The sequence below is a fragment of the Pelobates fuscus genome, chromosome 6, assembly GCF_036172605.1.
Source record: "Pelobates fuscus isolate aPelFus1 chromosome 6, aPelFus1.pri, whole genome shotgun sequence".
Classification (NCBI taxonomy): domain Eukaryota; kingdom Metazoa; phylum Chordata; class Amphibia; order Anura; family Pelobatidae; genus Pelobates; species Pelobates fuscus.
In genome coordinates this window covers 176,554,560-176,566,587 of record NC_086322.1, presented here as the reverse complement: position 1 = coordinate 176,566,587, position 12,028 = coordinate 176,554,560, and the positions used below count along the sequence as shown (strand labels likewise).

The window sequence follows — 12,028 nt, the reverse complement described above, 5'->3', positions numbered from 1 at the left end:
TGAGTGACACTGGATTTTGTAGGACTGACTTAAGAGGTTTGTTTACTTGTATCTGTTTCTTTCATTTTACTTGTTTTATTTTATCCTATGACCCTTGATGGAAGGTAATATTTGCAAAATGATGTGTTGAATCAAACCCCAGTGCATTTGACTCAAACCTATTTAAAACAAAATCTTTTTTGTCAGGAAGTCAATATTATAAATGTGATCTATGACTGAGGTCTTTGTAAATTAGAAATCGACTCAATAGATTTTTATAGTTAAAGCTGATAAATGTTTTAGCATTACAGTATATGCACGGCAAATGCAATGATTTATGAGCTGGATCTTTAAAACTCTATGTAATATTGTATACCCATCCTGAGAGTGCAATCAAGTTTCCTGCTTCATATATTTGTAATTCTGTATTTGAGTCTTATATTCATTATAAAATGTCCATGTTGCTGGGCATGAAAAAGATTGTCTTCAGTGCATCACAGTAAATGTTTCTGCACAGTAAACATGTGCTGGTAAATAGATTACTCTTATATTACTAGTTACCCTGGTGATGTTAAAGATCTACTGGTGTGTGGAAGGTGTGGAGTCTTCATCTAAAGATTTATCCCTTGATAGATTTATCCAGCATTGAATTCTCCCTGAGATAGCCTCTCAGGGCTTGTTCATTAAATATCCAACTCCTTGTGTGCTTTTTCAGGAGCAAGGATCCAGATGCAGTGTCAGGCAGATCAAATGCAAGTGACAAACTGTCAGAGCATCCACTTAGTTCCTTAATTTTGTTTGTTTCCACTGATGATTGTAAAGATTTGTCAGTAATCATCCCCAGGGATTCTTGTAGCTTCTGTGAAAACGTATAAGACTTGGCATGTCACTTTGGTGGAGATGTCCACAGCCAATATACTCCTGCGGAAGGACTTTCTTCTAGTGAGATTCATTGATAATTCAAAAAGAATTAAACATTTTCTTAAAATGCCATTTGAACCCTCTAGGTACATTTTATTCATGACTGCAGAAAATGCTCATTGCCCAAATAGAATCTTGCATACACATGAGTCGCTGGCATCCCATCACATCATAGCTCTAAACTGGAAACAAGCAACAACTCCTGTATCACATAGTTTAATAGAAAGGATTAAACTTAATTACATGTATGAACAAATGTGTATTGACAATATTGCTCAACAGAAAAGTTTTGATACAGCACGATAACCATGGTGAGCATATAGGTCAGCGAGTTCCACAAAAGTATTTAGCATTTTAGAGGGTTTTCTGACTGGGTATTTGAGACCTTACTCCTGGCTCAGAATCTGTTATTCTGTAAATCTTCCTTAAAGTTTGGCAGAAAATATGTACATAGTGTGATTCTAGTTGGTACTGTTGGAAATATTTTAAACTTCCTCTGGTAATAGAATATTTACAGGGCGGCTTATACAAGAGTATAGCTGCAAGTACCTTGAAAGGTATTGTAACTTGTTTTTTTTTCACCACAAACTGGCTACTCATCTGATTTTCATAAATTTGTTCACGCCCTAGTCCTGATTAAACTTGAGGGAACAGCCTTTTTTTACCAGAGAACTGCCAATTCAGGTCCATTCTGGTTCCAGTATTTGTGTAAAGTCTAAGTAGTTTTGGAAATCCATGGGCTCAACCTATGTCTGAGAATAGATTTTAAGGCAAAGACTCTTACAACTGACTCAATCCTACATCTTCGCAGAGAACCCAGCAAGAACAGTTCCCCTGACCCCCATCAGGTTAACCCAGCTGACTTGCACTCTTTAAAACGTTTGATTAGTTGTTACAGCTTGGTTCAACGTTTAGGAAAACTTCTTCTTTCTGTAATATTTCTGTAGTCTTTTTATATATTTTTCTATTGCCTCTCACATCATTGTCTGTAGTAGCCTGAAATGTTATCCACATAGCCTTTTACTCTAGCTGTTTCTATAGCAACCTGTTGTCACTTGTTCGTTGAAAAGAAGCTCAGAAACAATAAACATAACATTATACCGGGTGCATCCACCTATCTCAATCACACACTTGGGAGTTTTGTATTCTCTAGACGTCATATGTCAATGAAAACAGAAGTATTCTTGCCTTAATTAGCATTATTACAATTTTTTGACTCAATCCTACATCTTCGCAGAGAACCCAGCAAGAACAGTTCCCCTGACCCCCATCAGGTTAACCCAGCTGACTTGCACTCTTTAAAACGTTTGATTAGTTGTTACAGCTTGGTTCAACGTTTAGGAAAACTTCTTCTTTCTGTAATATTTCTGTAGTCTTTTTATATATTTTTCTATTGCCTCTCACATCATTGTCTGTAGTAGCCTGAAATGTTATCCACATAGCCTTTTACTCTAGCTGTTTCTATAGCAACCTGTTGTCACTTGTTCGTTGAAAAGAAGCTCAGAAACAATAAACATAACATTATACCGGGTGCATCCACCTATCTCAATCACACACTTGGGAGTTTTGTATTCTCTAGACGTCATATGTCAATGAAAACAGAAGTATTCTTGCCTTAATTAGCATTATTACAATTTTTTGGTTTTTTTTTTTTTTTGTTTAATGACATGATTTCAAATTGTGATGTTTTTTCTTATTAGGAGCAAAATGCAAAACATTTTTATAACCGGAAAGGACATTAAACAATGTGTATCCTTTGCAGATAAAAAACAATATCAAATAAATATTTATTGGAAATAAATAAAATATATAATAAAATTAAGACATAAAACTGTTCCCTAACTGCATGATTACAGTGCTAAATAGACATAAAGTGATTAGGTCCAATATATGCACAGTGTTGTCAGAATTAAAGAAACAAAAACCAGCAGGATATTGGATCCTACCAGCAAAAAAAAAAAAAAAAATGAGATCTGTCAACTGCATAAAAATCTTCAAATGTCCTTCAGGTGAAAGAAAAACAGGGAGGATTAAATCTGTAACGTAATAATCACAGCAACTGCAGAAAAAGGTGTAGCAGAGTCGGCCCAGATAGATGCACAGCCTTGCATTATAAGGTGTTTGTGCACATCCTACTCTCGCTGATTCCTACTGTTTTTAACGCACTCTTTAAGGGTGCTCAAATTCCCACAAATATACTAACAGCTAATATATGTTTTATGTGCCTAACTGGTTGGGACGGGTGGATGAATGAAAGTTCCAAAGAAGGAACTAAAACGTTGCCTAATTGTGACAATAAAAGAATAACTGTCTACAAACTCAGGAGTGCCGCTATTTCTCTACTACATATAAAGTTCAGAATCTTGAACTGAAACGTTGAAATTTTTACAAGCCTACAACCTGAATAAAAGCTAAGTTTTACTTTTACTTCATATTAGTCCATGGAGTGCGATCATTTTTCTATTTTTGTATATTCTGGCGGACAAGCACCGGGCATATTAATTAAACATTTGGACTGTAGTGTGTGTGTGTGTGTGTGTGTGTGTAAATATATATATATATATATATATATATATATATATATATATATATATATATATATATTGCCTTATACCTAAGCCAGTTTAGTACCCCAAACACTACTGTGCGATTTCCCTGTTGAATGTGGACATCAAATTAATGGGAAATGTTCTGGCTAATAGGTTAAACCCTTTTTAAAAAACATCTTATTCATCCCGGCGAAGTAAGTTTTTTTTTTTAATAGTCACGCAGCCGATATTATGAGGAGATGTATACATAGACGCCTTCCAAATTAGATATCACTTGATGCCAATAAGGCATGTTCATGGACTTGACTCTTTTTTGCTTTTAGCTTAGTTGTCATTGCTTTCTCTCTGCTTTATATGACAGTCCAAAGAGCTACTTATTTCTGCCTAACATCACCTCCCCACCAGGGATGCCCCTAATCCCCACTTTTATTTGCAATGTCTCTGGAAACTGTTCTGGATGTGATATTGCTCAATCAGGATATCCCTGGGGTGCATATTAGATTTTGATATTATTAGATACTGCAGTTTACTCTCACTGATCATGAACCTGCAATAGAAGCCCTCCCGCGAGTTTTGCAGCTTTATGCTCCAAGTTTAAATTACTGGGGAGTCTTATTAATTTGCAGAGTGAGTTTCCTTTCCAAATTCAAACTTCCAAAATCATTCATTTGGTTTTCAAAATGTCCTACTCAAAAAGGCCAGATGTCGACTTAATATAGCTCTTTGGCTACACACTCCACTCAAATGTGATTGCCTAACGTTGCTGCTTGGGAGAAGGACTTGGGTTCTCCATAAAAATCTAGTAATTGACCTGAGATCTGGGAGGCTATAGCTTCTTTCACTATTTTATGATCAATAAGGAGCAAGAATGTAATGTTATTTTGCTGATATTTGACTCCCTTCATGCTAATGTTATGCATGCTCTTTCTACCAAGCAATGTTGGAGGTACTGTGGCAAGCAAAGCTCTTTGGCTTCAAGTCACATTCTAGAGAAACCATACCCTCTAGACCCCTGGACACTTTCGTTATCCAAACTCTTGGATTATATTCTACTATTATTTATAACTTTTTGTGATGTAAACACATTTTATCCACACACTGTGAGACCAGCACTGCTTTTCAGCAGACGTATATCTGTCTTGTAATAAGTCTACAGCTATATCAGTCCTTCAGGAAAAGTGAATTTATATTTCATAGCTTAAGGTTTTTTTTTTTTTTAATTCTAAGAATTACTTTCATATTTCTCATATGGCATCACCTATGCACATCAGTCATACCTTAATCAGTGAGTAGCTTCATTCATTAAACATTAAATAAAGCTATTCACTCTATGCAAATCTACGTGCAACTTACCACTGTATTATTTGAAAAGAACTTACCACTGTTAGAAGTAAAATCATTTTTGAAGGACTGACACATAGATCCATGTGACTCTCATGGTCCAGCCTTCTCTTCACAGATAAAGCTAAAGTGAAAGTTCCCCATTTACATACAATACATAATTGTTTTCATACGAATACTGCTGGTACATGACATTGAAATGACAACTCCCTAAATATCTATAAAAGCCTTCCCAATATCTGTCTAAGCTCAGGGGAACGTTCTAGGTAGCACGTAACAATTTTATTTTTCATCTCATGTGCTGACCAAGGTGGTATAGTGATACATATCCCTACTGGGGTGGAAGGCACTCTGGGAGTTTGCAACCATTCTTTATTTCACAGTACAACCTGTGCTGAGTGACAGAAGAGGATAAACATGCTATCTGATTGGGCTATAAACCAGTGTAATGCACACAGGGCTACCATTGCATTGACAGTAATGAGATACGTGCATGTGTAATCTGTTTCAACTAGTCTGGTGCTTTTTTACAAACTCTTAAAAGCCCGATTTCTGATTGAACCGAATAATCAGATATTCAAGTGCTTTCATTGTGCCCTAAGCACTTCACTTTTGAGTAATTTCTAAGGTAGTGACTCTGTCATTGATTTGAGAATTACCAACTATTATTTGTTTTGGCCCTAGTTAGCATTTTGGATGTATGGTTTTGTTTTTGTTTTTTTTTGGGGGGGGGGGGGTCCTGTTTAAAGTTGTATTTTGTTTTTGCTTTTTTCTTTCAGGCTGTCCAACCCACTTGAAACCTCAACTGATAAACCTGAATGTAAGAGGTTGACAGTTGGCGCTTAGCCTTTATATTACATTACCTGTTGGGTCAAATAGAAAAATTTTCCATCCTGGATCAAATGAAGCTGTGGATAAGTCCTATAGTCTATGCCGTCTCCATATCAAGCGAACCTGGCCCTATCTTGCAGAAAACACAAAATATTATCTGAATCTGACTCATTACATATAAAGCTTCCTTAAAAGACTCGGATGTCCTCTCTTTAGAATAGCGAACTAGCTTTACCAAGGGCAATTTTACTGTGTCCTTAAAGAAATTTCTTTTGTAAGAGGAATGTGAAGGTTCTCAGATAAACCAAAAGGCTAAATGTGTCCCTCTACTGTTAAGTCATTAGAGGACTCTAACTGTATCCATATATATTATGAAATATGGTCTACTGGATATGCAACAACTATAGAGATTCACATTGACTGTTTTAAAGCAGAGCACCTCATAAAAAAAGATTCTCAAAAAAAACTCAAGTAAAAAAAAAAAAAAAATAGCTGAACTGGAAACATTATCTAAGTCAGCTATGCTTTTAGTATTGTTAATTTGCCCTTAAATTAGACACTCACTTTTGGGGGGCGGGGCCTGGCTACTGACCGAACAGGACGCACGGTGAGGGAGCTCCTCAACCCTAAAGCCTACCTAAGCCTAAAAACGACGATCTACCCCAAAAATCTTACCCAGCAAGGACATACCAGGACTCAGGAACACGCCGGCAACGAATTGGTGTGAAAACTCCTCGTGGTGAGGAGCACGCCCTGCGGCCTACTAAAAGACGCTGGGCGGGAGACGCGGCCGGTCTCCTGTCCGTTACCCGACATACAAGCAGCCTGGGTCTCGTTTTCCCCCCCCTCTGGGCCGGTGGGGGTTATCCCGGTCCCCGCTAGGCCACACGCTGGAGTCCTACCAGGTCGTTGCGACTTGCCCATGCGACAAACTAAATGTGCAGAGCCCAAGATGGCGGATGCGCCCATGCTTCAAACAACAGCGCAGCATCGGGCCGATATCACTGACTCACTCGATCACTTCGAAGCACGACTGGAGGCAACCTTTCAAAAATTCTGGGCCAACCTAATGGAGAGAATGAAAAGAGTGCCCCCTGCAATGCCGCCACAGGTGAGCAAACAGACACTTGACGGGAAGAGGCAAGAGGGATCCCCCAAAGGCAACCCGAACGTACAGAAGACACGCCAAGCTACCTTACGCCCTCTCGGGCCTAGAGCCACCAGGGGAACACCCCCGAAGCACAGACCACATATGCCGAAAGGAACAATACACCAAAGCCAACGTGGTAAAGCCTCCTGCAACCTACCGGTTGGGAACAATTTGGACTCAAAGAGGACCTAAGTTCGTGGCAACATGGTGCAGGCTCTGGAACAGGCCTAGGGCATGGGAAGTACCTCGCCCCCGACATACAGCATGGGTCTATGGCACACATACTCCCGCGGCCTCCCACTGCAGGGCATCGGATGAGCAGACCACAGAGACTCTCAACCCGAGGGCGACATGTGCTGCAATCTCACCAGATGAGACCCGGCAAGCACCCACAGGCAACCTAATAGTTAATGATTACAGATTACTGGTTATGTACATTTGGATAAGAACATTGTTAGTGCTCCGTGTTTTGCAATGCTACTGTTTGCTTGCCAGCCATTAGGTTACAGATGCACTTAACAAACATGCTAGGTGTCCCCCCTCGGGCAACCAACAGTGATTTACACCTGATCTTTGCATAGCTTAGTGGCTTTATTCTTTCAGCCCACAATGGCAACGTTCACAAACCTGCACACTTGTGCATAGGGCCCTTCATTTAATCAATTTTATGCAAATCGCGCTTAATCCCCAGTTTTACCCTATTAATCTTCCACAATCCAGCAGCAGCAGCAAGTAGTGAACAGTTAACATAAAATATGACATGTCCACTTATCTGAACCTAAGGAAAAGTATAGCTAGACTGCGTACTCATACTAAGTTTCTGTTCAATATGTTCTCATTGTGTATCCCTGTATAATTAAACGAACCTGACCTTCTTGTGCTACTCTTACATTTCCAAGAAAATTGTGCCTGTTATTTAGCATCATTTGTCCCTAGCATCATGAGGGCTATCCCCAGTCACCGTAAAGTTAAGTACCCAGCGGCAACCAAGCATCAGACCTCACCCAGCTAGCTTATCTTGTTTATCAATTTTCATGTCTGTCTTTTTTACACTTGAACCTCCAGCCTTGTCTCTCAGGCAGATGTGTATACTCCTGTATACTCCAGCATTCAATTTACTGCAGTAGTCTCCTGCAAAGGACACCTAACCCACACACATGCTAAACTACTGCGCATTTACTCTCCGCTAATGTTAAATGTTTTATTGAGCTTGTTAATACTTAAAAAAAATGTGCACACACTCATGCCATTGTCAAACCTGTATGACTATATAAGTACGCTGTTGTGGCGTTTGTGAATGACATGTACCTACCTGCACAACAAAAATAAAGAATTTAAAAAAAAAAAAAAATTAGACACTCACTTTAAATTCTCACTTTAGTGAGTAACCCTGATAGGTTGTTTACAATGTTTTGTGCAAAGGTAAATATAGATGTGCGTTTGGGGAAAAAAAAAAAATCTATATTTCTTTTGTTCTAGAATGAAGATGGATTACAAGAATATTTTGAAACTGTAGTGAAATGTTCCCAAATTAATCCAAAAAGGATAATTGCGTGGCTGATAAAAGATTTGCTTGGTCACATACGACTGCTAAATATTACAATCAAACAGAGGTGAGATTATAACTTATTTTATTATTTATTATTTATTTTTTTACAATCTTAATTTAGTCAAAAGATTGTTCACAAAATACAAGTTTGAAAAATGAATTAACAAAGCAGTATAAAATAAAGAGGTCCAAAATAAACAGATGGTGCAGTGGCTGCCCAGTGATTACATGGAGATAAACAGTTCACAAATCACATTGTATCAATCAAGCTTTGTGTCAGTAAGCAGATATATAGTGGCTATAGCTTGCTGTTTTCAAAGTATGTGATGCCCTTCTTTTATGCTGAGAGTGAGATGTAAATCATGGTCCAATATAGGACTAACAGTGGACAGCACCATTATATGTGCAAGAGAGAACCAACCACAGGCTGGCATGGCCCCAAACTATAATGGCAAGTTTATTGATGCATTCAGGTGTTCTGTACCAGCGTAATAATCGTTTAACATAATTTCCTGTATCTTAGAGTCTAAAGAGGATCAGTGGGCCAGCAAAAACATTCTCTCCTCCTCCTCCACAGAGAATGTCTTATCCAAGTCTGCCACAAAATAAAGTGTAGTAGATTGTCCTGGCTCCCCGTAAGAGGGGCACTGGTAGAATATTTAAAGAAAAGTGTGGTAGTGCCCTCCCAAAGTAAGTAGTCAAACTGTTTAAGTACAGTTTGACAACTAACCTAGCATCTGCTGTGATAGGGGCTGTAGAGGGGGGGACAGTAGTGTGTGAGAGTGGTGGAGTGTGTGTTTGGGGGGGGAAGGGCAGTGTGTGTATGGGGGGAGTTATTGTGGGTCTGTGGGATAGGAGGGAAGATTTATATTTGTTTTTATATATATATATATAAAGAAATATATATATATATATATAATGTATGGAGGCACAGTTCCTGGTGCTATCATCCAGATCTCGGAGATGTTTGGTGGGTGCACAGTGCTTAAAACAGTTGTAAAGTTAAGTATTGGGGATCGACCGATATTGTATTTTTAGAGCCGATACCGACAATCTGTGGACTTACAGGCTGATTACTTACTGATACCGATATTCTGTACATTTACCATTTTGAAAAAAGAACTATTTCTACACAAATTCACTGTTTATTGAACATGTTTATTATTTATTTTTTTGTAAATCCTTTTTTTTATTAAGGTAAATGCACAAAATATACATGCCAGTCTGAATTGTTTGTTTTCAAGAATATATATATGTGTGTGTGTAGTGGATGCAGTGGATATGTGTGGATGCAGTGGATATGTGTGTGTGTAGTGGATGCAGTGGATATGTGTGTGTGTAGTGGATGCAGTGGATATGTGTGTGTGTGTAGTGGATGCAGTGGATATGTGTGTGTGTAGTGGATGCAGTGGATATGTGTGTGTGTAGTGGATGCAGTGGATATGTGTGTGTGTAGTGGATGCAGTGGATATGTGTGTGTGTAGTGGATGCAGTGGATGTGTGTGTGTGTGTAGTGGATGCAGTGTGTGTGTGTGTGTTTTGTGCAGTGTGTGTGTTTGTGTAGTGAGTGTATAATGGATGCAGTGTGTGTGTTTGTGTAATGTGTATATAGTGGATGCAGTGTGCAGGGCCGGACTGGGATTAAAAGGAGCCCTGGAAAAAAAATATTTACCAGCCCCATAATGCGTCTCGCCAGCATAGTGTGCAGATACAGAGTTAGAAAAGAGAACTTAAAATTAAAAATTAGTACTCCAACGTAAAAAAAAAAAACACTCATAAGCTTCAAAATAAACTAAAGTGCAGATTTATTTTAAGCATACGTGCCTTTGCATGTAATCAATGTTTCAGTCCAACTTGACATATTAAGGAAAGCTTGGTAATGGGACTGAAATGGTGAATGTATGTAGGGCACAACTGTAAAATATTGACGTTATCTTGTTTATTTTGAAGTCCTGTGGGTGCGCTCTTCACTTTAAATATGTGATTGTGGTGGAGTATGCACCTAGCAACAAGACTGGGCCAATATCTGCTCATTACATATGGTACATATTAATGACACATATTAATGACATTTATGAACAGTTTGACAACTTACCTGGGGTCTGCTGGGATATGGGCTGTAGTAGGGTATAGGAGCAGTGGTGCAATGTGTGTGAAAGGTTCAGTGTATGTGTGTGTGTGTGCATCAATGTGTGTATGAGGGGCTGTGTATGTGTGTGTGTGGGGAAATGTGTGCATGGGGGGCAGTGTGTAAATGTGTATTGTGTGTGTGTGTGTGTGTGGGGGGCAGTGTGTGAATGTGTATGGTGTATGGGGGGCAGTGTGTGTATGGGGGCTAGAGTTCACTTTCACCACTGCGACCACCAGGAATCCCTGGTGGTCGCAGTGATGAGAGTGAACTCTAGCCCATAGCTCCAGGGCTAGAGTTCACTCTCGTGAGAGCCGGAGCGTTGCCGTGGTGTGCTCGCGCGAGAAGGACACAGAGGAGCTGCAGGCTGAGCCCCCGGGTCCTCTCTTCCTCCCTCCCCTGCCGGCTGCCCCCACGGTGCCTGTGGAACGAGGAGGGAGATCGGCTGGCAGGGGAGAGCCTTGTGGGGGGATGGGAATTGCCCTGTTGCTCCCCCCGGATCCACCAGTGATATATACAGCCCCTATATGTGTCTCTTTATCTCCAGCCCCTTTGTGTGCCTTTTTGTCTCCCCCCAGTCACTCTGTATGTTTCTTTATCCCCCTCACTGCTCCTCTGTGTCTTGTCTCCCCTCTCCTTCCCAGTCTCTCTCTTCCTCCTCTGCCTCTTTCTCCCCTTGTGTGTCTCTTTTCCCCCTCTGCCTCTTTCTCCCTCTGCCTCTTTCTCCCTCTGCCTCTTTCTCCTCCTCCCCTTGTGTGTGTCTCTCCTTTCTCCCTCTGTCTTTCTCCCCCCTTTCCCTGTCTCTCTCTCCCCCACATCTCTCTTCCCCTGTCTTTTTCCTCCCTCCACCATCTCTCTATTCCCCTTCTTTCTCCCCCTGTGTCTCACTATTCCCCCTCTGTTTTATGCCCCCCTCCCCTTGTGTCTCTTTATTACCTTTCTTCCCCCTCCCATTTACCTGAGAGAAGTCAGGGGGGGGGCGGCCGCGTTCCACGCTGGAGCTGCCGGGCCGGGTGACAGCCTCGCTGGTCCGGCGGCACTCCTTGTGGATTTCTTTTTAAAATCCCTAATGTTGCAAAAGACAACATTTTACTTTACTTGTTCCTTAAGATTAAAGGCAGTGCACTTTTATTTCCCTCCCATATTTAATAATCTATTTTCCATCAGTTTGGGTGTGTACTTTCTGTAATGGTGCACTAATGTTGCACGGTCTCTAATCTTAAGGGAAAATAGATTTCTGGTAAGCAAAAACTTTGTCTTTTGGTTTCATCTGACCACATATCACGGCTGTCCAATTCAGATCCTAACTGTATTAGATTTCTGGTAGATAATAACGATGTCACTACTCTACAATCATCTTATTTCTGATACCAAATGTTCAAATACTAAAGGACTCAAACATTCATGTACTGCTTGTGTATTAATTTACAATGTTGCTTCAATTTATTGAGGTTTTCTGGTATTTGTTAATGCACAGCTTACTTAAAGGAGCACTATAGGGTCAGGAAAACAAACGAATTTCTGACCCTATAGTATTAAAGCCACCATTTAGCCCCCCTGGCCCTCTCTTGCCACCTTAA

General features: G+C 40.0%; 1 protein-coding gene across 1 annotated transcript in view; it reads left to right on the top strand.

The window, feature by feature from the left end:
* The window catches only part of GATB (glutamyl-tRNA amidotransferase subunit B), an 81,241-nt gene that overhangs the window by 53,339 nt on the left and 15,874 nt on the right, over nucleotides 1-12,028 (top strand). Inside the window, exon 10 of the mRNA XM_063460098.1 lies at nucleotides 8,251-8,384. Within this exon, the coding sequence (XP_063316168.1) occupies nucleotides 8,251-8,384 (134 nt within the window). The remainder of the gene's footprint in view (nucleotides 1-8,250; nucleotides 8,385-12,028) is intronic.